General features: G+C 40.1%; 2 protein-coding genes and 1 pseudogene across 2 annotated transcripts in view; 1 reads left to right on the top strand and 2 right to left on the bottom strand.

Moving 5' to 3' along the window:
• LOC110258970 (olfactory receptor 1B1) overlaps positions 1–26,328 on the top strand; it is a 122,218-nt gene that overhangs the window by 30,066 nt on the left and 65,824 nt on the right. The gene's annotated exons all lie outside the window — the stretch shown is intronic.
• LOC100524784 lies at positions 7,726–8,719 on the bottom strand (annotated as a pseudogene).
• Positions 19,618–20,664, bottom strand: LOC100518532 (olfactory receptor 1L4-like). Its single transcript, XM_021082260.1, has one exon. It carries the CDS (start codon positions 20,560–20,562, stop codon positions 19,618–19,620), a length of 945 nt encoding a protein of 314 aa, XP_020937919.1. The 5' UTR covers positions 20,563–20,664.

Here is a 26,328-nt window from a genome sequence, read left to right as displayed (position 1 = left end):
GAGCTCCTGTTGTCGTTCTGCATGTTAAGGACCTGAGGTCTCTGTGAGGATGTGGATTGAATCTCTGTCCTTGATCACTTGGTGGGTTAGGGATCTGGTGTTGCCACAAGCTACAGCATAGGTCACAGATGGGGCTTGGATTTGGTGTTGCCTTGGCTGTGGTGTAGGCTGGTTGCTGAAAATAAGCAGCAGAGCCAAGATTTGAATCCAAGATCATTTTTCTCCTTAGCTACTTCTGTACACCATGTCATCACTATCCATGGCTCTCCTAATAGAACATGGAATCTCACTAAGCAATTGTAGCTTTTAGCTTTTTGTTGAGGTTGTCTTATCTTTTTGTACCTTGCCTCAAGGCAGAGCCTTGGAAAAAGCTCCTGGTCAGTCAAGATCCATTTAATAGTTTTCTTTTTCTCCAGCTTAATTGAGATATAATGGACTTGAAGAATGATACATATTTATGGGGAGGGGAGAGGGAGTGGGAGGGACTGGGAGTTTGGGGTCAGTAGACGCAAACTGTTACATTTAGAATGGATAACTAACAAGGTCCTACTCTACAGCACAGGGAACTCTATCCAGTCTCCTGGGGTAGACCACAGTGGAAAAGAATATAAAAGAAGAATGTATGTGTATACACACATATATATATGCGAATGACTGAGTCACTTTTCTGTACAACAGAAATTGCCACAACATTATAAATTATACTTTAAAAAAGAATTCTAGGAAGATGGCAGTGATTGAAGCTGGGCTGGGTGGATGGCTTGGGCTGGCATTTGGGCTATGGCTGCTGCTGGCAACTGTGCTTCAAGCAGTGAGCGGATGTCACCTCCCTGGCAGCCCGAGGGTGAGTGGGAGGACTGAACTGAGGAAGATGGAACATTCAGCCTGGTTTGGGAGCCACACTTGCAAAGGGTGGGAGAACTGGGCTTCCTCAGCAACTGCTGTGGCTGAAGTGAACCACAGCTTAATTCTGGGGTTGTGCTTATCCTTTCCCACCCTGGGTTCCTAGCACTTCTTTCTCCTGACTTTAGAGTATCTTGAGTACAATCTGTAAGACACATGGTGAAAGAAAAGAGAAGCACAAAAGTTGGCAAAGAGATGAAGATTTTTTTAAATTGGCAAAAATGCAAGAAATTCCGATTCCTTATGACAAGCTCCCAATCTTAAAGGAAAGTCTTCAAGTATTTGGCCCAGGGTACACTTCCTTTTCATGTCTTTCTCTCAATTGTTGGTGGTCTCTGTGTGTCAATCTTAGCCTTTTCCTCTGTTCTCTGGCTTTCCCGTGGTGCCACTGAGTGCCCTTCAGTGTTGTCTGTGGTTTTAAAAAACATTGTTGCAACAAAAGGAGCTACTCTATTAAAAAAATAATCATACATATTTAAAGTGTACAATAAGGTGACTTGATATGCATATACTTTATGAAATCATTATCAAAATCCCATTAATTAACACAGCTATTAACTCACATAGTTACCTTTTTTTTCTTGCTTTTTAGGGCCACACCTGGGGCCTATGGATGTTCCCAAGCTATTGGTCCAATCAGAGCTTCAGTTTCTGGCCTACACCACAGCCACAGCAATGTGTGATACAAGCCGTGTCTGTGACCTACACCATAACTCACTGTAATGCTGGATCCTTAACACACTGAGCGGGTCCAGGATTGAACCTACTTCCCATGGATACTTGTTGGGTTCCTTCCCAGTGAGCCACGATGGGAACTCCCACAGAGTTATCATTTTTGCTTTGTGGTGAAAATGATTAAGACTTACTCTTGTAGCGTATTTCAAGCACTCAATACAGCAATAGTCACCATGTTGTCCTTTAGATCCTCAGAGCTTATTCATCTTATAACTGGAAGCTTGTATTCATTTGAAGGTTCACTGTAGTTTAAGCCCTGATACTTGGCTTTTGTTTTTGTAATGCACATGCCTGACATAAACTCTGATTGTCTGAGCAGCCACTTCAAAACTGGCCATCTTGAATAAAGCCTGGCTCCCACATCCTCCAACCCCCACCCCAATAAAAGCAGAATCTCAGGCTCATGTGAGCTTCTCTTCCCCCCTCTCTTCTCCCACTCTCTTCACCTCTTTCTGCCCTTTACCTATGCCAGGGCCTTTCTAGAATCTGTGAGTAATAATGCTTTTTTCCCAAAGTTTTATGACATGTGTTGCTGTAAGGTGTCTCACAATCATAATAAGGACCATGAGGGCTGTTCCAGCCACAATGAGTCATCAATGGACTATGGTTGACACAAAGCATTCACTTAATAATGCTGTGCATTTTCTTTTCCTCTTGAAGTAGCTTGCTGTATTTTTTCATCCAATCTCCTCAGTTCCTCTGGACAAATTTTTTTTTCCTCCCAATTTTTCTTCACTTGTCTCCTTCACATCTCATAGCCTTAGTTTGTATAGCAGAAGTTTGAAGTGCTGGGCATCATTCCTCATGGAATTTTTGTTTCAGTGAAATTATTTGCATTTATTGGAAAGTAAGGTGGGATGGAGAGAGGAGTTAATGAAGAAGGAGGCTCAGTGGAATTTTGTTATTATGGATATTGTGGAGGCATTTCCTGTACCCAATGGAATTCTTAAGAAACCCAACAATACTGATAAAAGCCTAAGGACCAATTAATTTATAATGAATTTCAGGAAGCATGTGGGCTGAAAGCAGTGGGAAAGATGTATCACAGTGTGACTATTTCCAACCCCATTATAGAACTTGGAATGTTCTTTGGGAAGGGACCATAGATATATTTTCATATAACTTTGTTGAAATTTTTGTTGAAATTCTGATGAAGTTTTTTTTGAAATTTTGCTGAAATTCATTGAGGACTTTCTATATGCAGGACCCTGTTCCAAATACCTAAAACATAACTAATAAATATCCTAGAACACTTCCTATATCATTTAACATTCCTGTTGATTTGTTATAGCAAGCAGATAGCTAGGTATGAGCAAAGAAAGGGGGCAGGTGGCAATAAAGCACTTATCTTGTAAACAGTGGAGGTCCATGGGCCAAGAAAAGCATGAGCCTCCAGATTGACAGCAAACCACATATTTTGGGGTGATTAGTGTCATGGAAGCAGCCAAAAAAGGTGGGGAATGGCCCAAATCTCAGCACCTGAATGCAACCTGTTGCTCTTTATTCCCTCATTAAAATAAAATGAAACTTGATGATAGAAGTGCCCATCATGGCCTGATGCCATGACACTTCCTCTTCTTCTTCTTCTTCTTTTTTTTTTTTTTTTGCTTTTTTTCAGGGCTGCACCCACAGCATATGGAAGTTCCCAGGCTAGAAACTATGGTAAATGGTGTATCTGTGCTTCTGGTCCAAGCTGTATAATTTCAGACTTGGGGTGCTTAAGCTTAGGATAAGTAAATGTTCCAAAGTTAGTTAAGTGTAGAATGGTGGCCATGATGGTGGAGTAGGAAGATCCTAAGCTCACCTCCTCTCAAAGGAATGCCAAAATTACAACTATTTACAGAGCAGCCATTTATGAGAGTCACCTGAAGATGAGCAGGGAAGACTTTGCACAGCTAAAGATATATTAAGAAGGGACCACAATGGGATGGGTTTGAAGGACAGAGACATTGTATAGTCAGGACCCATATCACTGAATAGGTGATCCTCTAATTAGAGGATAATCACAACTGCGGAGCTTCTGCCCAAGAAGCAACTCATCTGAGCCCCACATTGAGCTCCCAGCACAGGGGTCTGCACCAGCAAGATGAGTCCTCAAAGCATCAGTCTGAAGTCGAGTCAGAACTGCATATGGGAGAACTGGTGGACTGTAGGAAACAGTGACTTTGTTCTTAAAGGGTGCATGCCAAATCTCATATGACCCAAGTCCCAGCAGAGAGACAATCATTTCAAAGGAGCCCATGTCAGACCCACCTGCTGATCTCAGAGCACCTCTTGAAGAGGCAGGAGGTAACTGGGATTCCCTCTGTGGACATAGATGTGAGTGGCACCCATTTGGGGGAGCTCATCATATCCTGATAAAACTGGTGCCTGCAAGTAAATTTGGAGTCCTACCTCTAGCTTATTAAGGCTGGGGGCTTACCTGCCCACCAGAGAGTCAACACCAGTCTCAGATCCCCTTAGTAGGTCACTACTTGCACCTTTTCCCCCAGGGCTCATAGCCAGGGGCCCATGGACATAGCCCTGCCTACCAGTGGGCCAGCATCCACTTCTTGAGGCAGAGCGTGATTGCCAGCTAGGTCTGGGGCTGGCTTGCTAACCAGCAATGGCCACAATAGTCAGCCCCACTCTGGCAGAAGGGCCCATGCAACCCACATAAGAGGCACTCCTAGAACATATAGCTCTGGTGGAGGGCATTGTACTGCTGGGCCCCATTGGACATCTCTGCATAAGGTCACTTCTCCAAGATGAGGAAATATCACTGACCTCCTTAATACATAGAAATTAACACAGAGAACTAGGCAAAAAGAGGAGACAGAGGAATATATTTCAGATGAAGGAACAAGACAAAGACCCAGAAGAAGAACTAAGAAAATGGAGACAAGAAATCCATTGGAGTTCAAGGCAATGATTATAAAGGTGCTCAACAATCTTGGGAGGAGAATGGATGAAGAGGGTGAGAAGTTTAACAAAGAGTGAGAAAGTATAAAGAAGAACAAGCAACATTGAAGACTAAATTTATGAATTTAAAAGAACGCTAGAAGGAATCAATAGTAGATTAGTTGATGCAAGGAATGGGTCAGCATACTGGAATACAACATATTTGAAATCACTGAAGCTGCACGGAAAAAAAGAAAAAAATAATTTTAAAAAATGAGGGAGGTTTAAGAATCTCTGTGACAACATCAAGCAGTGTAATATTTACATTATATGGGTTTGAAAAGACAAAGGCAGAGAATTTATCTGAGGAGGCAATAGCTGTAAAGTTCCCTAACCTGGGAGGAGAAACAGACATCCAGGTCCAGGCAGCACAGAAAGTCCCCAAACAAGATAAACCCAAAAATCATCATCAGAAGATACATCATAATTAAAATGACAACATTTATAGAATCCCACAGAGACCCCAATGGCCAAAGAAACCCTGATAAAGCAAATTTGGGTATTATGTTGCCTGGTTTCAGACTATACTACAAAGCTGGAGTACTCAAAACAGCATGATACTGGCACAAAAACAGACACATCGATCAATTGAACTGAATAGAAAGCTGAGAAGTAAATCCACACACTTTGGTCAGTTAATCTATGTTTAATCTATGATGCATGAGGCAAGGGTATATAATGGAATAAAGACAAAGAAATGTTCTCTTCAATAAGTGGTGTTAGAGAAACCAGACAGCTATGTTTAGAAAAAATGAGATTAGAACATTTACTCATGCCATTTACAAAATTAAATTCAAAATGGAGTAAAGACCTAAATAAAGACCTGAAACCATAAAATTCCTAGAAGAGAACATAGGCAGAGTACTCCTTGATGTAAGTTGTAGTAATATTTTTTTTAGATATCTCTCCTGAGACAAAATAAATGAAATGAAAATAAACACGTGAGACCTAGTTAAAGTTAATATATTTTACACAGTAAAGGATGTTTGTAACAAAATGAAAACCTATGGACAGGGAGAAAATATTTTTACATGATATGACCGATAAAAGGTTAATATCTAAAATACATAAACAACTCATACAGCTCAATATCAAAAAAGACAACCTGATTTATAAATGGACAGAAGACCTGAGTAGACAGTTTCTTAAAGAAGACATACAGATGGCCAACAGGCACATGAAAAGATGCTCAACGTCATTACTGATCAGAGAAGTGAAAATCAAAACTGCGATGAGATATTGCTTCCCACCTGTCAGAATAGCTATCATCAAAAAGACTCCAAAAAGAAGTTCCGTTGTGCCTCACTGGTAACGAACTCCACTAGTATCCATGAGGATGCAGGTCCAATCCTTTGCATTGCTCAGTGGGTTAAGGATGCAGCATTGCCATGAGCCATGGTGTAGGTTGCAGATGGGGCTTGGTTCCAGCATGTCTGTGACTGTGGCATAGTCCAGCCACTATGGGTCCAATTAGATCACTAGCCTAGGAACTTCCATATGCCACAGATGTGGCCCTAAAAAGCCAAAAATACAAAAACAAAAAAACCCCAAAAAACAAAAACTACAAATAATAAATATTGACAAGGATTTGGAGAGAAAGAAGCCCTTCTACACTGTTGGCAGTAAGGTAAATTGGAATGGCTACTATGAAGAACAGTATGGAGGTTTCCCAAAAAAATTAGAAGGAAGACTAATCCAGTTTTACACATGATCTAGCATTCCGCTTCTGAATATTTTTCAGAGGAAAACAAAAATGCTAATTTGAAAAGATATATGCACCTTTTACAATCATTGTGGCATTATTTACCATAGCCAAGATATGGAAACAACCCAAGGGTCTATTGATAGATGAATAGATAAAGAAGGTGTGGTGTATATATGCAGTGGAATACTAACCAGCCATAAAATGGAATAAAGTCTTGCTATTTGTAACCATATGGATGGACCTAGATGGCATTATGCTAAGTGAAATAAGCCAGAGAGAGAAAGAAAAGCATTGCATATTTTCACTTATATGTGGAATCAAAAAAACAAAACAAAAAAACACAACAAAACAAAGCCACACTCAGATACAAAGAACAAACAGGTAGTTGCCAGAGGGTAGAAGTGAGTGATAAGGGTGAGAGAGATGAAGAGGTACAAACTTCCAGTTATAAAATGAATACATCACAAGGGTGTAACGTACATTATGGGGAATATAGTCAATATTATTGTAATAACTTTGTATGGAGACAGGTGGTCCCTGGACTTGATCCTTTTGGAATGCATAAAAATGTTCAAATAATATGTTGTACAATTGAAAGTAACATAATACTGTAAGTCAATCTATTTAAATAAAAAAAGAATACAGTAAAAAACCCCACAGCGTTACCAACTGGTAGATTTGGAATTTTCATTTGACAATCACAAAATTAGAGTGAGGTCATTTATTGTATCTATGATGCAGATGAGAAAAGTGAGGCTTGGACTGAGGGACTTGGTCACAGTCACACCAATTGTGAGATTGAGTTGTAACTTGTGTTGTTTCACTCAGATATTTAGGATCTTATTACTATGCAGGTACAGCAGCCTCCTGTGACCCAATTCTGAAGTGCCTCAGAGAAGTTATGAGCTGTTCTAAATGTCACAAGAGAATCCACTAGTCAAACACAAAGTGTTGGTGCCTAAAATTAATAACTCCTGTGATGGGGACAGTGACCTTTTGAGGCTTTGTGTAAGCTGACCACATAATGAACATTGAAAAAACATTACTAGAGAAGTTTTTCCTTGCTGTTCATCGGGAAACCTACTGTGCAACACTAATTATGAACGTGACACACATGAGCAAGAGACTGCAAAGGAAAAAGAAAAGAAAGAAACTTAGTATAATACAGAAAGAAATCAATAACTGTGTCTCGTTTTATTTTTTTTTTACCAAAAAAGTACAATAATCTTATATTGCAGTTGTCTTCTCTCCGTTATGGGTCTGTATTTAATATTTTTGGCCACACCCTCAGCGTAAGGAAATACCCAGGCCAGGATCTAACCAGGACCACAGCAGAGACTCCAGCTACAGCAGTGACAGTGCTGGAACCTTGACCCACTGAGCCACCAGTGAACTCCTGTAACTAATCTTGAAGACAGCGGCCCTGATTGATTTATCTTTGCAATATGTTTGTAATTGAATGCAGTTCTTAGTACTTAGCACATGTTTCATGAGTCCTTATTGAGTGAGTGAATGCTGAGATGTACCATACAGGGGTTCTACTATCCTGTCTTCCTCATCAGCTTGTGCAAGGCCTGCTTCATATCCTTATTCCTAAGGCTGTAGATAAAAGGGTTCAGCATGAGGGTAACTACTGTAGATAACAGTGACCACATGATCTTTTGTCACTGAGTAGGTGGACAAAGGGCAGATATACACGGATATTATGGTTCTATAGAATAGTGCCACAACTGTGAGGTGGGATCCACAGGTGGAAAAGACCTTGAACCTGCCTCTCCCAGAAGGGACCCGCAGAACAGCATGGGTGATACACACATAAGAGACAATGATGAAGAGGAAGGGGCTCATGATCACAAAGGAGCCCTCTGTGAAGGCCAACAGCTCATTGACAGAGGTGTCAGAGCAGGAGAGCATCAGCAGTGGCTGGACATCACAGAAGAAGTGGTGGATGATGTTGGGCCCACAGAAGGAGAGGCGGACCATGAGGATGGTGTGGGTGAGCGAGTGGAGGTGGGACACCAGCCAGGATGTGATCACTAGCATGAGACAGCGCCTGGGGTTCATGGTTGTGGTGTAATGCAGTGGGTTGCAGATGGCCACATAGTAGTCAATGGCCATGGAAGCCAGGAGGAAGCTGTCAGTGATGGCACTGGGCAAAGGGGTCCTTCTTGCCCTTGCTCAGTAGGTTTGCAAGCCTCCTTGTCACAATGACGTTTGTAAAGCAGATGTCTACCAGGGCAAGTTTGGGGAGGAAGAAGTACATGGGGGTGTGGAGACGAGCATCCCCCAGATGGTTGCAATGATGACTGAGTTGCCAGCCATGTTGACCAGGTACATGGCCAGGAAGCTGGCAAAGAGCCACTCCTTCTTTTGAGGATCACTGGTCAGTCCCAGAAGGAGGAATTTAGTGATGTGAGTCTGGTTTCCTCTTGTCATTGCTCTCCTGCAAGTAGGAAATATGAAGAAATGTTAGGTGTGTGTCCTGGCCTGGAGTTTCCAGTTCTAAATTATTCTGAGTGCCTGGTCTAGTTGACAAGAGTATGGATTTCAGTGTCACATAGGTCTGACTTTCCATTCTGTCTCTGTCACTGTTTTACACTGAACATGAGTCCCCTTCTGAGCTTACATTTCCTTGATCCATAAAGACAGAAATTATGAAATTTACCTACTCTGTTTTAGCCAGGATTTCTTGCTTTCTGTTTTCCTAAAAATGAGTATCAGAATATCTTGGAGTTCCCATGGTGACTCGGTGAAATGAATCAGACTAGTATCCATGAGGACACAGGTTCGATCCTGGGCCTTACTCAGTGGGTTAAGGATCAGCCATTGATGTGAGCTGTTTCGTAGGTCACAGACGCAGTTCACATCCTGCGTTGGTGTGGCTGTGGTGTAGGCTGTCAGCTACAGCTCCAATTAAACCCTTACCCTGGGAACCTCTATATGCCACAGTGCTGCCCTAGAAAAAACAAAAAACAAAACAAAACAAACAAAGAAAAAAAAAAGAGTTGGTGTTCTTAGCTCTAGTCTTTTGGGGGAAAAATTTGTGGGATGCATTTGGGAGTTTGGGTAACAATCTTGTCAAGAGTTCCATGAAACTGCAAAGTCTACAACCCTCCAGGAGGTGAAACTGTTTAAGCTGTATGATCTGAGGACAATACAGCATTCTAGAACTGTGTGGCTAGGGCAGACCCCTTTCTGGCAGCAGGAGAGCTTCTGCTTGGTTTGGTGAAACATTTTATTTTATGCAGGTTGATTGTATTAAGAATGGCACCAATGGAATTCTCACTGTGGTGCAGCAGGTTAAGTATCCAGCGTTGTCTCTGTGGTGGCATGGGTTTGATCCCCAGCCCAGCGTAGTGGGTTAAGGATCCAACTTTGGCACAGCTGCAGCTTGAGTTTGATTCCCAGCCTGGGAACTTCCTTATGCCTTGGGTGTGGCTAAAAAAGAAAAAAAGAATGGCACCATGCAAGTAACAGGTGTATGTCTTGACAGTAGATTAGATTTGAGCTGAGTCTCATGTGGTCCTCTGAGCAGGAGAACTTAATAAGAGGTGCAGATATGCTGGCACATAACAGAGAGGACTAGATAACAATGTTCTTGTCTTCAGGAGCTGGATTCTTAACCTGGAAATGGGCACAGAGAAGAAAGACACAGAGAACAAAGCAGGACCCCTGTCTGGAAGGAACTGTCACTCTGTTCAGCAATTTATAAAGGCAGGGACTCAGCTGCCATGGAATGTGATCAGAAATCAATGACCTGCTGTAACAGCAGACTGAAGTAATCAATGGGCATGCCATTTCAGTTAAGCATGATGAATAAACTCTGGGGATTTGCTGTGCAGCACTGTACCTGTAGTCAATAATACACTTAAACATTTGTTAGGAGAGTGGATCTCACGTTAGGTGTTCCTACCACAATAAAAGAAAATTATGTTGTAATTGCCAACCCTACTGAGTCAAGCCTAGTGGTCAGGATGGAGGGCTCTGAGATTAGTCCAGAATTTGAGTCCTAGGCTCCCTAATTCTTGGCAGAGTGATTTAAGTGTGCTGCTTAAGCATTATATCTTTGTTTTCTTATTTACAAAGATAAGAATTAAAGAATATCTGCTTCCAACTAGTTATAAGGGGAGTTCCAGCTGTGGCACAGTGGGTTAAGAATCTGATGGCAGTGGCTCAGGGCACTGTGGAGATGTGGGTTTGATCCCCAGCCTGGTGCAGTGGATGAAAGGATCCAGCATTGTTGAGTAAGTCACTGCTGCAGCTTGGATTCAGTCTCTGGCCCAGGAACTTCCATATGCTGGGAGTGCAGCCATAAAAAAAGCAGTTGGGATTGTAATAATATGCATGCAAATCAGTTAGTAATTTAGGTGGCACAGAATAAGCATCTGATAAATGTCAACTTTAATTATTTCTGCTCTTTAACAACATTAATTAACAGATTTGTGTATATAAACTTTAGGAAACTGTCACATAATAGGTGTTCAAAAGGTACCTGAACAAATGTGAATAGACCTGAATAATCTCAGAGCCAGAAGAAAACTCAGAGATCATCCTTTCCAAACCATCACCCAGAGCAGGAACCCTAGAGTAGCCTTGGCAGTGGTCACCTGGCTTGAATACATCTAGAGACAGAGAACTCACTGCCTTCTAACTTCATGGAATTGCAAGGACCCACAATATATGTATTTTTGTCTTTTTGTCTTTTCTCTGGCCATACCCATGGCATATGGATGTTCCCAGGCTAAGGGTCTAATCAGAGCTGTAGCTACCAGCCTACACCACAGTCATAGCAACACCAGATCTGAGCCACTTCTGTGACCTACTCCACAGCTCATGGCAACACCAGATCCTTAACCCATTGAACAAGGCCAGGGATGGAACCTGCAACCTCATGGTTCCTAGTCGGATTCATTAACCACTGAGCCGCGATGGGTACTCTCACATCTATGTTTTTGATGTTAAAGCCAGGAGTCAAGAAATCGAAACCTCACACTTCCAATAGCCTTCCTCTTTGTGTTTTTTAATATTTCCAAAATTATAGTTGACTTACCACATTGTGCCAATTTATGCTGTGCAGCAAAGCGACCTAGTCATACAAATATATGCATTATTTTCTTATATTATCTTCCATCATGGCCTCTCCCAAGAGAAGAGATATAGTTCCCTGTGCTAATCACTAGGACTTCATTTCTTATCCATTCTGAAACAATAGACTTTCTTAACTGTCTTCAGTTATAACATGACCACAATTTTACTTTTCTCCTTCCTGTGGAATTATTGATTTGTTAAGCAATCAGCAAGCACTCCCTGAGTGCCAGCAGTCATGAGAGGTCCTGGGGACACAGAGGTGAGGAGACACCAAGTCATTGACCACATATTCCTGAGCCTTCACTTTTCCATGTCATCTGTCTCCTGCCTTCACTGTCACCTGTCCCCCTGCCCCCAGGACACAGCTTCAAATCTTCCTACATCTCTTGTCCCATTCTTCCTCTAACCCATGGTTGACACTCCTGTGTGACGGACATGTCACTGGTGAGGTATAGTGTGAATAGCAAGACCTAGGAGTCCCAGAATTCATCCTTTTTATCCAGAAAAATTCTGCTTTCATGTGTCTTACAGATTTTGTTTTAAAGGATAATTTTTAAGACAAGCTTTCAGTGCTACAGAAAATTTCTAAACCTAAGTTCCGATCTAGATCATGTATTTGCAGAGGGCCAGGTGAAACCTCAAGGAGGAGGTATTGGAGACATTCTGGGGTGACAGACGCTGGACTTTTACCCCTCAGCATCCTCAAGCTACACGCTTCCTCTGAAAGGGTCAATCCCCTTGGAGTTTCACCCACTCAGAGCCAAACCTCCCTCCCTTTTGTGAGTGGAGAAGGGAAACAAGGTGTGTGGAGGAGCTTGAAGTCCTCAGAGAAATACAGGAGGCAGGGTGTGAAGGATGAGATAACCCCACTTTTAGCCCAACCCTGGCATTTAGTTCTGCATGTAATTGGACCACTAGTTTTACTTCTTGGTAAGAATGAATGTACCAGATAGGAAGGTGTGAAAGTTTCTCACACTCCAGGTTAGAAATACTCTAGGTATAGAGTTGAGGATACCAGCTACTTACTCAGGTAAGTGACGGTGACAGCCAGGGTCTCCTTCTCCTTAGCCTTATTGGCCTGGTGTCTAGAGGACTGGATGGCTTGGGGCATAGAGGGAATGTTCAGAGAAGGCCAAGGAAAGGAAAAAGCCCCAGATTCCCAAGGCAGGTGTCAAGACCTGCAGTATTGAGTGCCTGTGATTTTTGTCTCATCCTAGAAATAAGGTTATCAATTCCTGAAGTGGCCACTTTTCTTCTCCCTCCTGAGAGGTGACCCCTCCATGGAGCCCCTGGCACTGGAATCATGAGCTGTCCATCTATCCACAGCTATCCACCACCTGCCACCTTCAGGCTCTGTCAGGTGTTGATGGATTGGGTGGGGGCTTGGAAGTACCTGACTGTCCTGCATATGGCTTCATACCAAGGAGACAGGAAGCCTCCCCAGGTACCAAGCCCACGGAACTCATTAAACACCTTGCTTGGAGAGAAGTAGAAACCTCTCTTTAGGTGCAGTTCCCTGGTGGTGTAGAGGTTAGGATTCGGCACTTTCACCACTGTGGCCCAAGTCCAATTCCTGATCTGGGAACTGGGACCTCTCAGTAGAGACCAAGGAAACCCAGGCTACCATAGCATTGGTTTTCTTAGAATCCTAGATGATTAGTCCTTTTTAGTTTAGTGATTTCTAAAGAGACAGAGGCAAATGCGTAGATAAAGCCTGGGGTCTCTCCCAAGTGGTGGGGAAGAATGTAGAGTCAAGAGAATAGTCCAGGTCTTCACATAAATGTTCTGTGGTGAAACTTAAAAACGATTCTTTGTTGATTATTTGGTACTTCTATAGCCACACCTCTCAACCCATCTATTAAAAGAAAACTAATTTAAAAAACTACACGACATATTTTTTACCATTTTAACCATTTTCAAATGTGTAGTTCAGTGGCCTTAAGTACACAGATGGATATATACATTTTCTTTCATATCTCGACTTGGAGAACAGTACTGCAATATTCCACTGCATATAGCAGAGGGGGACTCAAGTGGCTGATCAGGAAGTGCAAATACATGTGGGGCAAAATCTAGTGAAATCTGCAGGGGGTCTTGATGGCAGTGCCAGCCACGGATTTCTTCAGCAGAGAGAGCTGCTGGGGTCACTGGAAGAGCAGATCCCTGGGAAGTGTAGTTTTTGTCCCTTTATGGCTGATACTGCAAGTCTCAATTTTTCTTCCTCATTCCTAGAAATCTCTATATGTCTCACCTTTGCAGGTCTCTGAGTTGGGTGAAGCTGGGCCCTCACCTGGTGTCCCCAAAGCCTAGGGAAGCTAGTTGCTCACTTACCACTCTTTTTTTCCTGAGAGGGGAACTCCTTCCTGCTGGGGAGTTCCCCTTGGCACCAAGCAATGCCAGCCTGGAGTATGGGCTGATGCAACCAAAATGAAGCTGTTTGTCCTTCCCTTTTTGTGCTTTAATTCTCAAGGGTGTATTTTTTGTCATTGTGTTGTTGAAGTACCCCCACCCTTCTCTCTCTCTTTTTGGCTGCACCCATGGCACATGAAAGTTCCCAGGCCAGGGATTGAACCCATGCCATAGTGGCTTCAGTGACAATGCCAGATCCTTAAGTGGCTGAGCTGTAAGAGAACTCCTGAAGTTTCTTAAGTAGACACAGGAGCTCTCCCAGAGCTGTTTTTGTTGGTGGAGAGCTGTCTAGTTGCTCATCTTTGTGGGTGGGGCATAGATGCTGGGATCTGCTGCTCCACAATCTTGGTGACGTCACTCCATTTGCTATTAGTTCCACAGGTAAATATGTGCTTGCTATTTGTCACCTGTTCTTAAGTTGCTGTCTATTGAGTCATCTTGATTTCTGAAACTTGTGCTGTATTAGGTTCCTTAGGAGAACTTGAACAGTGAAAGAGGTTTTCATACTGAAAGTAATTTTGACTGGATATGAGACCTTAGCTCATATATTCTTTCTTATCTCAATATGTTTTTGTGTAATTAGCTCTTGTTTCATAAGATTTTCAAAGATAGGGTCTTGCACTTTCTGAGCCATCTGGTTCTGTTCCTCTTTTCTACTTTTATTTAGGCCTTCTCTTTTTTCCCCTTATATTATTATTATTTTTAAATTGTGTTTAAAACTTATGTTTACAAAAGGGGAAATGTGATGGGGGGTTAAAAGGGGTGGGGATTGATATATACATATTCTTTTTTCATGTTTTATTATTTAATTTTTTCCACTGTACAGCATGGGGACCATGTTCCTCTTACATTATACATTTTACCCCACCCTTTGTTCTGTTGCAATATAAATATCAAGACATAATTCTCAATATATTCTTATATATAAAATAGATGGGGAACAAGGGCCTACTGTATATCACAGGGAAAGTTACTTTATGGGAAAAGAATAATGTATATGGGAAAAGAATCTGAAAAGGAATGGATATATGCACAATTGATTTAGCCTGCTCTATGCCCAAATTTAGCACAACTTTGTAAGGTAACTACATTCCGATAAAATTAAAAAAAAAAACTGTGGTTAGTAAACATGTAACATGAGATCTCCCTTCTTATATATTCAATTGCAGGGTACAGTATTAATGATAAGCTCAATTGTTGTACAGCAAGTGTCTAGTGTTATATGACAAACTCTTTACCAACTGAACAGCAATTCCCCATTGCCCTTCCTCCCCAGCCCCTGGGGAAAATCATTCTAGTTTCTGTTTCTATGAATGTGCCTGTTTCAGCTACTTCACGTTAATGGAGTCATGCAGTATTTGTCCTTCTGTCACTGGCTTATTTCACTTAGCATGACATCTTCCATGTTTACCATGGGGTCATATATTCCAGAATTTCCTTGTTTTTTAATGGCTGAGTAGTATTTCATTGTAGGTATACAGCATATTTTCTTTACCCATTAATTAATGGATAATTAGGTTGTCTGCCTACATTGGACATTGTGAAAACTTCTGCATCAACATGGGATTCCAAATATATCCTTAAGATCCTGATTTCAATTCTTTTGGACTAATACCCAGGAGTTGGACTGTTGGATAATGTGGTAGTTCTGTTTTTAATACTTTGAGGAAACTCCATCCTGTTTTCCATAGTGGCTGCATCATTTTGCAATCCTATCAATAGTGTACAACGGTTCCAGTTTCTCCACATCCTCATCAACGCTTGTTATTTTGTTTTGTTTGCTTTGTTTATTGGTAATGACCATTCTAACAGGTGTGAAGTGTTATCTCATGTTTATTTTAATTTGCATTTCCCTGATTGATTACTAACACTGAACATCTTTTCATATACTCATTGGCCATTTGTATGTCATCCTGAGAGAAATGTCTATTCAAGTACTTTGCCCATTTAAAAATCAGATTATTTAGGTGCTTTTTTGCTATTGAGTTGTAGGAGTTCCTTATATCTTTTGCAGATTAACATCATATCACATATACTTTTTTTGCAAATACTTTCTCCTATTCTCTGAAGTCTTTTTCACTCTGTTGTTTCATTTGCTTTGTAGAAAGTTTTTAGTGTGAGGTATTCCCACTTGTCTATTTTTGATTTTGCTGTCTGTGCTTTTGGTGTCATATTCAAGAGATTATTGCCAGAGCTAATGTCAAGGAACTTTTCTTCCAGGAGTTTTATATTTTTTGGTCAAATATGTAAATCTTTATCAATGTCAAAGTGATTTTTGTAAATGGTTTAAAATGAAGGTCCAAATTAATTCTTTTGCACATGGATATCCATTTTTCCCAACACCATTTATTGAAGAGACTTTACTATCTTCATTGTATGTTCCTTTTTTTTTTTTGACCAGACGTTCCTGGGCCAGGGATCAAACCTGAACCATAGCACCAATATAAGCCACATCAGTGACAATGCTGGATCCTTAACTGGCTGGGACACCAGGGAATGCTTGATTATATTTCTTGATGCCTTTGAAAATTAGTTGGTGAGAGAGTTCCCACTGTAGCTCAGTTCTAACAAACCCAACTAGTATCCATGAGGGTGTGGGTTTGATCCCTGGCCTTGCTCAGTGGGTTAATGATCTGGTGTTGTTGTGAGATGTGGTGTAGGTCACAGATGTGGTTGGCATCTACTGTTTCTCTGATGTTGGTGTAGGCCAGCAGCTGTAGCTCTGATTCAACCCCTAGCCAGGGAAATATGCCACAGGTGCAACCGTAAAAGCAAAATAAATAAATAAATAAATAAACAAAAGAAAAAAAAGAAAAAGAAAAAGGAAAAAAAAGAAAATTTGTTGATGGTATGCATTTGGTTTTATATCTGGATACTCTGTCCTGTTCTATTGGTCTTTATGCAAATACCATACTATTTTGATTACTGTGGCTTTGTAATATATTTTCAAAATACAGGGTATGATGTATCCAGCTTTGGTTTTTATTCTTAAGATTTTTTTGGCCACTTTGGGTCCTTTATAATTCTACACGAATTTTAGGATTTGTCTATTTCTTTTAAAAAGACAATTGGGATTTAAGGATTTAAGGAAATGACATTGAATCTGTGGATCACTTTGTATATTATGGACATTTTAATAATGCAAAATCTTCCTATCCATGAAGTCTTCCCATGTATTTGGGTCTTCTTTAATCTCTTATATCCAATATTTTTGTTTTGCAATGGATAAGTCTTTCACCTCCTCGGTTAAGTTTATTCCTAACTAATTTTTTCTTTTGGTACTAGTGATGGGATTGTGTTTTTAAATTTACTTTTCAGACTGTTCATTGTTAATGAATCACAAGTGATTCCTTAACCCACTTCAGTCTGGTTCTTTTTACCTTCCTCCATTGAAACCTCATTGCCAATGTCATCTTGTCATTAAAGTCTCATTACCTAAAACTTCATTATCAATGGCCTCCTTGTCATTTAAGCCAATGGACAATCTTCCAGGCTTATTTTGCTTAAAGTTTCACCATATTTTGATGTGGATTAATAACTGCTGCCTCTTGAAACGTCTTCTATTCTTGGCTTATATGCCTACTTATTTTCAGTCCTCTTGGCTAATACCTCACCTCCTATTTCAGCCTCTTCAGTGTCAGAAATACTCAGCCACTTCCCTATGCCCTCCTCAACTTTCATACATGCCTCCTTCTTTATGTCTTTCTCTCTGACCAACAGGCAAAATAGGCTCAAAAAACTAGATTCTTAGTTCAAAATTATGAAATTGTAAACATTTACATATATGTGAGCCTACAGTAGAAGGACCCCAGTCCATTTTCCTTCAAGATATTCTCATCCAAGGACGTGATTACAGCCATATTATTCCACCGTTGGAGTCAGCCGGCCTCCCAGGTGTCTGTATGGTAGAAGGAGGACTGTGAAGAAGTTTCCTGGTCTCCCAAGGGCCATACAGAAGCAATTTGCCTAACCTGGAAAGGTGTTCAGAAGATCTGCTTGGATCTTTCTTCTGATTATATCTAGGTTCAGAAGGGACTTATTCTTACCAGTGCTTTTTAGCAACCTCCAAGGTCAATTTCTGGGCTCTATTGTTTGGATAGCAAATCTTTTATGAAAGTCCCCAAACATTACCTGCCCCTGAACAGCAGCAGGATATCTTAAAGGAATTGCTTCATATTCTGAAAAAGATGATAGTTTTGTTCTGACTGAAAAGTTTAGGGCTAATCTTTCCCTCAAAAGTGTTATTGAATGGTCACTAATTATCTATTTCTCTTTATTTGAACTTTTTGGGATATCTATAAGATTTTAAGTAAAAGATCTTGATTTCTTAACAACTATGTGTTATTGAAAAAAAGGAATCTGGTTCTAATGATAGAGGGAAGTTTGAACTAAAGAAACATTAAGTTTCCTGGGACCAAAATACTTAATGAACTTTATAAATTATGGAAGGTATTGTTAATGAATTTATTTATTTAATATGTTCTATGTATTTTTCATATTCTAATGTGATTTATGTATGTGGATGAGCATGGAAAAACTGGCATATAAATAGAGGAAGTGGAATGTGTAGAGATCTTCCAGGCCAGCCTCCCCAAAACTGAGTGATTGGTGGGAGACAGTGGTGAAAGCCAGGGGTGCCTGTGCAAATAAAAAGGCTTTTGCAAAAGAAGTGTGTTTCCTGGATGGTGATGGCTTCTTGAAAATTGGAGGTGGACATAGTGAGAACAATGGCAAGGACTTTGATATTGGGCCCCAGGCATCCCTGTGTTCCATTAGGTTCTTATGTACCTTTTGTTAAATCTTTCTTTTCTTTTCTTTTCTTTTCTTTTTTTTTTTTTTTTTTGATTTTTAGGGCCATAAAACTGGCATATGGAAGTTCCCAGACTAGGGATTGAATTGGAGCTGCATCTGTGTTGTACACTACAGCTCATGGCAATGCCAGATACTTTAACCCACCGAGCAAGGCCAGGGATTGAATTTGCATCCTCGGGTACTAGTCAGATTCATTTCCCCTGCATGCCAATGGGGATTCCTCTCTTGTTTTATCTTGAAGGCCGAAAGACTTGTATTCAACTTCAGTTTCTGCCTGCTTATCTTGACTGTGACAAGTTGCTTATCCAGGATATAATGAATATTTCAGTGAGGACACTGGCCACGTGGATAAAAGAATTAAGAAGGAAGGGAAAATGTGTTGAGTCCTGCGAATTCACACTGTGATGACACTTTGGTGTTGGGGGAAGTAAATCTGTTTTATAGATTCTTCTGTCTGCCCCCAATGCCCACCATCATATTCTCCCTGATGTCAAAGAAGCCCCGCAGGGCTTTTCACCATCTCTCACACACATTCCAATGTTTATTGCTTTTACTTGCTTGGATGGTTTTCATATTTGAAACACTGTAGTTCCATGACCTTTTAACTTTCATCTGTCAAAATTCAATTCATACTTAAGGAATATTCAAGAAGTCTTTCCCTATACTCTATGGAGTCCATGTAATGTTTTATAAAATTGAATAGGATTTTCTAGTTCCTTGAGTACTGACCATTGTCAAATTTATGGAAGAGTTGTTTGGAGACACATTTCTTCCTACTATTTGGGCGGCAGAAACTTTTCCCCTGAAATCTGGATTCCTAGCAGTAATTAACCTGGGACTGATCATATATCAATCAAGGTCACTGCAGAAACAAAATGGTGCTGCTGTGATATCAGTGCTCTTACTGTGGTGCAACACCACCCCTTATTAACTCTTTGGGTTCTGTGTGAATATGGGAAGGAAGGAAGGATATTCTGATCACCTCTTAGGTCACCTCCCAATTGGGACATTCTATCATGTTCTTTCTATGAGTGAATTCTGTCCCTTATTTTCCTGAAACCCCTCTTCATATCTTTGTTCCTCAGGCTGTAGATGAAAGGGTTCAACATGGGTGTCACTGTTGTGTACATAACTGTGGCCACCTGGTCCTTCACCGCTGAGTACATGGACAGAGGTCTAAAGTAGACATAGATGACACTTCCATAGAACAGAACCACCACAGAGAGGTGGGAGCCACAGGTGGAGAAGGCCTTCCACTTCCCGCCTACAGAGGGGACTCTGAGCACCGTGGCGATGATTCTCAGGTAGGAGAAGAGAATGCAGAGGAAAGGGGTTGCAATGACAGCCAGGGTCTCAGTCATGACCACCATCTGGATGGAGGTGGTGTCAGAGCAGGACAGCTTTAGCACCGGCTGGGTATCACAAAAGAAGTGCTTGATGATGTGGGAGGCACAGAACGATAGGCGGGACATGAGTAGCACACCCATCACAGAGTGCAGGTGAGAGATGGTGCAAGAACCCAGCAGCAGGAGGAGGCAGTGCCATGGTTTCATAGCCACGTTGTAATGGAGGGGGTTGCAAATGGCCACTAGCCTGTCTATAGCCATAGAGGCCAGCAGGTAGCTGTCAGTGTTCCCAAAGGCCATGAAGAAGTACATCTGGACCAGGCAGCCCACATAGGAGATGGACTTTGTCTCTGAGAGTAAGGTCACCAGCATCTTGGGCACAATGGCTGTGGTGAAGCAGATGTCCATGAAGGACAGGTTGCTGAGGAAAAAGTACATAGGGGTGTGGAGCCGGGCATCAGAGTGGATGGCCAGGATGATGAGTACATTGCCCACCAGGGTGACCAGGTACATGATGAGGAAGACAGCAAAGAGGGGTTTCTGAAGCTGAGGGTCGGAAGAGAGCCCTAGAAGGATAAAGTCTGACATGCTGTTGCTGCTGTAGTTCTTTGTCTCCATGTCCATGTCCTTGACCTCCTGGAGAGAGTTTGGAGGAGCCCTGGGTGAGATGTGAAGGGCAATTTGACCAAGATGGCGTGTGCTCTACCTTCCAGCCTGTATAAAAGAAGCCCGCTGCTCTTTGTTAGGATATTTCCATCAACAAAGTACAGAGATCAGGGGGTAAAATCCAACAAGGGGCAATTTAAATAATTCCAAGATGCTCCCTACATGAGAAAATTTTTTCCAGGATGTTGTTAGGAACTTCTAAGTAGCCTAATTTGTCTAATTTATTTTATTTTATTTTATTTTGATGGCCACAGCTCCAGCATATGGAGGTTTCTGGGCTAAGAGTCAAATTGGAGCTGCAGTTGCAGGCCTACACCACAGCCACAGCAATGTGGTATCCGAGCCATATTTGCAGCTTGCAGTAATGCCAAATCCTTAACTCACTGCACTGGCCACGGATCAAACCCTCATTCTTACAGATGCTGTCAGGTCCTTAACTAGCCAAGCCACAATGGGAAATCCTGTCTGAGTTCTTAATTCTCTCTTTCTTTTTTTCATTTTTTGTTAATATATAATGATTGTCATTTTTTTCATTATACCTAGTTTAGTGTTCTGTAGGTTTTTAACTGCACAGCATGATTACCCAGTTACACATACATGCATACATTCTTTTTTTCTCACATTATCATGTTCCTGTTCCACTTAATTTTCTTTTGATAGATTCTTCTTCAGTTGTTTTTTGACAAAGTACATAGTCCCAGCTCATTTTTATCCTTGTAGGGACAGAGGCTCCTGTGTCCCACCTTGAATTGTGATGATTTTATACCCATGAATGAGGTCATCTCATCACAAACCTTTCCTACTCATGTCAGATTCACTCATTTCTCCTTGGTATCCATAGGATTCAGATGAGACTACTTTAAGTCTTCAGAGAAAAACCTGCTTAATATTTATTTAAGCATTTCTGTTTGGGTAACATGTTCTGGACACTTAGATTCTAAGGTTTTGCTTCCCGGATGCTACTCCAGGTAGGAATACTATCCAGAATGGCCTATATTACTGAGATTAATCCTTTCAATATATTGAATTTTGTGATTAAGAAACTATGAAGTTCTTGGTCTAAACATTACAATATTTATTAAGGAAATTAAACCTTGAATGTAAGAGCCCCCTTATCACAAATGTTCTGGAAAAGACAAGGCAAGAATGATCTCCATTACTGCTATCAAACTACACTGCTCAGATGATAGTCTGAGCCAGGGAGGAAGCAAAAGGGAAGAAACAGGAGGCATAAACTTTAGAAAAGATGAAATTGTCACTATTTTTAAGTAACTTGATTGTATATCTAAAAAAATCCAAGATAGTCATCTGAAAATGTTTTAATGCTGTGACGATTTTAGCCCAGTGGCCTAATACAAGATAAATACAAAGGGAGTTCCTGTTGTGGATTAGTGGGTGGCGGTCCTAACTAGTATCCATGAGACTTCATGTTCAATCCTTGGCCTCTTTTAGTGAGTTAAGGATCTGGCATTGCCATGAGTTGTGGTGTAGGTCACAGACACAGTTGGATCCCACATTACTGTGGCTGTGGTTTAGGCTGGCAGCTGTAGCTCTGATATGACCCCTAGACTGGGAAGTTTCATATGCCACAGGTGTGGCCCTTAAAAAAAAAACACTGTAAACCAACTAAAAGGGAAAAAAATTAAAAATCATTTAAAAATAAATAAAAAATAAAAGCCAAAAATATAAACAAGATAACTATATAAAGATTAATACTCTTCATATACCTGAAATACATACTGGAGAACAAAATTACAACTGATGGTAAGAAGGTCTGAAAAATAGTTAGAATCCACCTAAGTGGGGGGAAGAAATGATAAAGAGCTATCTGAAGCAACCACAACAGAACACAAAAGGAGAGTCTGAATAAATAGAAGACATTTTAGGAATATTTCCAAAAGTGGAAGATTCAGTATTTTAAAATGTCAATTCTTAGATGCCACATATAAGCTTTTCCATACAATATTTGTCTTTCTCTGTCTGACTCTTGTTTAGCAAAATGACCTCATGTTTTAAATGGCAACATTTCAGTTTTTCTAAAGGATGAATCTAAAAAGGACAAATTCATAGAAGCAGAGAGGGTTATGGTGTTTGCCAGGTGCTCAGAGGTGGGGGAAATGGGGAGTTGTCAGCCAAAAGGTACCAGACTTCCAACACGATGATTAAGTTCAGGGGATCTAGTGTACAGCATGGTGACTAAAATGGCAATATACTATTATATACTTGAAAGTTTCTAAGAGGTAATACATTTACTTCTTATTTATTTTATTGAGTTATAATTGACATATAACATTATGTAACTTTAAGGTGTACATTGTGTTGATTTGACACATTTATATATTGCAGGGTGATTAACAAGGACCCATTATCTAACACCTCTATTACATCACATAATTATTTCTTTTTTATGGTGGGAATCATTGAGATACAGCCTCATATCATCTTTGAGTTTATAGTACAGTGTCTATCATCACTATGCTATACATTAAATCTCCAAACCTTACTTATCTATTGGTTGCAAGTTTATACCCTTAAATCTTCACAATTCCTCATCCCACAGACACTTGTAACCACTATTCTACTTCAGGGAGTAGATTTTAGATGTGTTGACCACAAAAATAAAGATGGTAATTATGTGAGGTGATGGATATGTTAATTAACCCTCCTGTGTCAGTCCTTTTGAAATATATGTGTATCAAATCATCACGTTGTACACCTTAAATGGGCACAATGTTATATATAAATTATACCTCAATAAACCTGAAGAAAAGTCAGCTCTTTTCAAATGAATAAAACTCAATTCACAAATAATACTAATACCCCAGGGGAACTTTTATGGGATTTGAGAAGTTCATTCTAAAATTCATCTAGAGTCATGAACAGTCTAGGAAAGACAATTCTGAAAAAAATGGGACAATGACAGAGAACTTTTCTAGCCCCAAATCATAGCATATAATAGTGAAAAACAATAAGGTAATGGTATACACAGAGAAAAAAATCAATGGTTCATAAAGAGTTTTGTATACCTGTATTTGCACATCATATATAGATCCAGGTCTATGCAAAATTTATTTCATAGCAAAAGAGAATTGATGGACTGTTAAAAATGTGATACTTGTGACAATTGGTTCCACATTTGGAAAAAAATAGATTTCTACCTAACCCATACATAAAATAAAACCCATATGAATGAACAACTTAAAATTAAAAATCTAAACTGTAAAATAATTATCTAAAAAAAGGAAAATATTTTTATGGTCTCAGAAGGGAGAAGCTATCCAAAGCAAGAAATAAAATGTAGAGGCACAAATGACAAAATACCATATGCAAAACTGTGAACATAACATCAAAAGAGACCCCAGGGAAAGCTAAGATACAAACTGTTGTCTCAAAGAAAAAAAATCTGCAACACATTTACCAAAGAAAACATAGGAGATGTTCAACCTCAGTGGTGATCAGAAAATATAAATTAGACTGAAATTTAATTTTTACCCATGAGATTGTATAGAAGTTCAGAATAGCCTTCCCCAAGATGTGGTATTTTGGCATGTAGATTAGTTTGCCCCAAAGGCAACTGAGACCCAGAGAAACTGTGGGCTCCAGAGAAACGACTGCCCCTCCATTACATACCTAGAATTGAAATTAAAAAAGAATTATTACCAAAGATAAGTTTTCTCTAACTGGTCCCATGTCTGGCAGGGCAAACATCTAATTACCAAGGTCTGCTCTTCTACTTGTCTTATAAATGACCCTCCGACCTTGAGAGCCCAGGCTCCTATTCCATTCCACAGCTCAGGATGGCCTAGTGACCTCATTGAACCTTTCAGTCTTTAAACTTTTGTGTATGTGGGGTCTCTGGCCCTATCGTGTATGGAGTTCTTGTACAAATAAAATACAATTTGATTTTCTCCTATTTTTTTGTCCCATGTTGATTTGATTCTTAGACCAGCTGAAATAGCTTTGAAGAGTATAAAAATCTCTCCTCTCCAAAACGTGGTAAATAATTTTTTTAAACAATATTCAAAAGGAAGATGAGGTATCATCTCACAGCAGTCAGGATGGCCATCATTAATACATCATCAAATAACAAATGCTGGAGAGAGTATGGAGAAAAAGGTACCCTTCTTCACTGTTGGTGAGAATGTAAATTGGTATAGCCACTATGGGAAACAGTATGGAGGTAGCTGAGAAAACTAAATATAGAACTACCCGTATGCTCCAGCAATCCCACTGCTGGGAATATATCTGGACGAAACTTTCCTTAAAATAGACACATGCACTCGTATGTTCACTGCAGCACTATTCACAATAGTCAAGACATGGGAACAACCTAAATATCCATTGACAGATGAATGGATTAAGAAGATGCGATACATATATACAATGAAATATCACTCAGCCATAAAAAAGACAAACTATTGCCATTTGCAGCAACATAGATGGAACTAGAGATTCTCATACTAAGTGAAGTCAGCCAGAATGAAAAAGACAAATACCATATGATATCACTTATTTGTGGAATCCTAAAATATGGAACTGATGATCCTATATTAAAAAAACCCCAAAAAACCAAAAACAAAAGCAGACCATGGCCAAGGAGAGCACACTTGGGGTTCCAAGAGGGGAAAAGGAAGGGAGTGGAATGGATGGGCATTTTGGGGGATTTTTGGATGCAAACTGGTATATTTGGAATGGATGGGCAGTGGGGCTCCACTGTAGAGCACAGGGAAATGTCTGTGATTGGGTGACCTTGCTGCACAACAGAACTTGAGGAAACATTGTAAATCAACTATACTTTAAAAATAAATAAACAAGTAAATAAATAAAAGGAAGGAAGAAGACCCTCGCATACACTGATAGAGGGTAATCAGTGTAGACCTTTTGGTACTCTCTATCAGAACAGAAAAGAAAATCATGGACTTGGAGAAGAGACTTGTGGTTGCCTGATGGGAGGGGGAAGAGTGGGAGGGATCAGGAGCTTGGGCTTATCAGACACAACCTAGAATAGATTTACAAGGAGATCCTGCTGAATAGCATTGAGAACTATGTCTAGATACTCATGTTGCAACAGAAGAAAGGGTGGGGGAAAAACTGTAATTGCAATGTATACATGTAAGGATAACCTGACCCCCTTGCTGTACAGTGGGAAAAAAAAAATCTTCATCTCCTTATCCAGTAATTCTATTCATACAAATCTACCCATTAAAAAAAAATACTTATCTTGAGTGAGGACCATACTGTCAGTTTTTACGTTCCTGACAAAAATCCTCCTGATTATATTTGGCTTGTTTTTGAAGGATAACTTTTATTGGCTACATAAAATATAACTCATGTCCTTACTGATTCATTAATATAAATAAATAAGCACACAGTCTAAATTGAACCCAATTTTGAATAAAAGTCATATCTTTAGCTCCCCAAAAAATTTCTTATATACATGTGGTGCAAAGATATGTACACACGTTTTTATCATTGCATTGCTTATAAACTAAAATAAAGCAAGCAAATAAACAAAACAACTCCCAAGAGAAACAATCTAAATATCCACAAATAGGTGAATTATTAAAACAATTTATAGTGAATTTGCATTCCTTATCACATAGTCTAAAGAATTTAGATGGGTAAAGTCAGTTAGCATTTATTCGCCCTCAATATATACCACACACTGAGATAAGCGCTTTACATGTCTTTTTCACTTTATTGTCTCCAAATCCTGAGGTAAGC

The sequence above is a fragment of the Sus scrofa genome, unplaced genomic scaffold (genome assembly GCF_000003025.6).
Source record: "Sus scrofa isolate TJ Tabasco breed Duroc unplaced genomic scaffold, Sscrofa11.1 Contig59, whole genome shotgun sequence".
NCBI classification, from domain to species: Eukaryota; Metazoa; Chordata; class Mammalia; order Artiodactyla; family Suidae; genus Sus; species Sus scrofa.
Note: the sequence above shows the minus strand (reverse complement) of the source record. Positions and strands in the feature narration are given on the sequence as shown.

Coding starts and splice junctions, on each gene's coding strand:
- LOC100518532 (XM_021082260.1), bottom strand. CDS start 20,562: ATGGACATGGAGACAAAGAACTACAGCAGCAACAGCATGTCAGACTTT.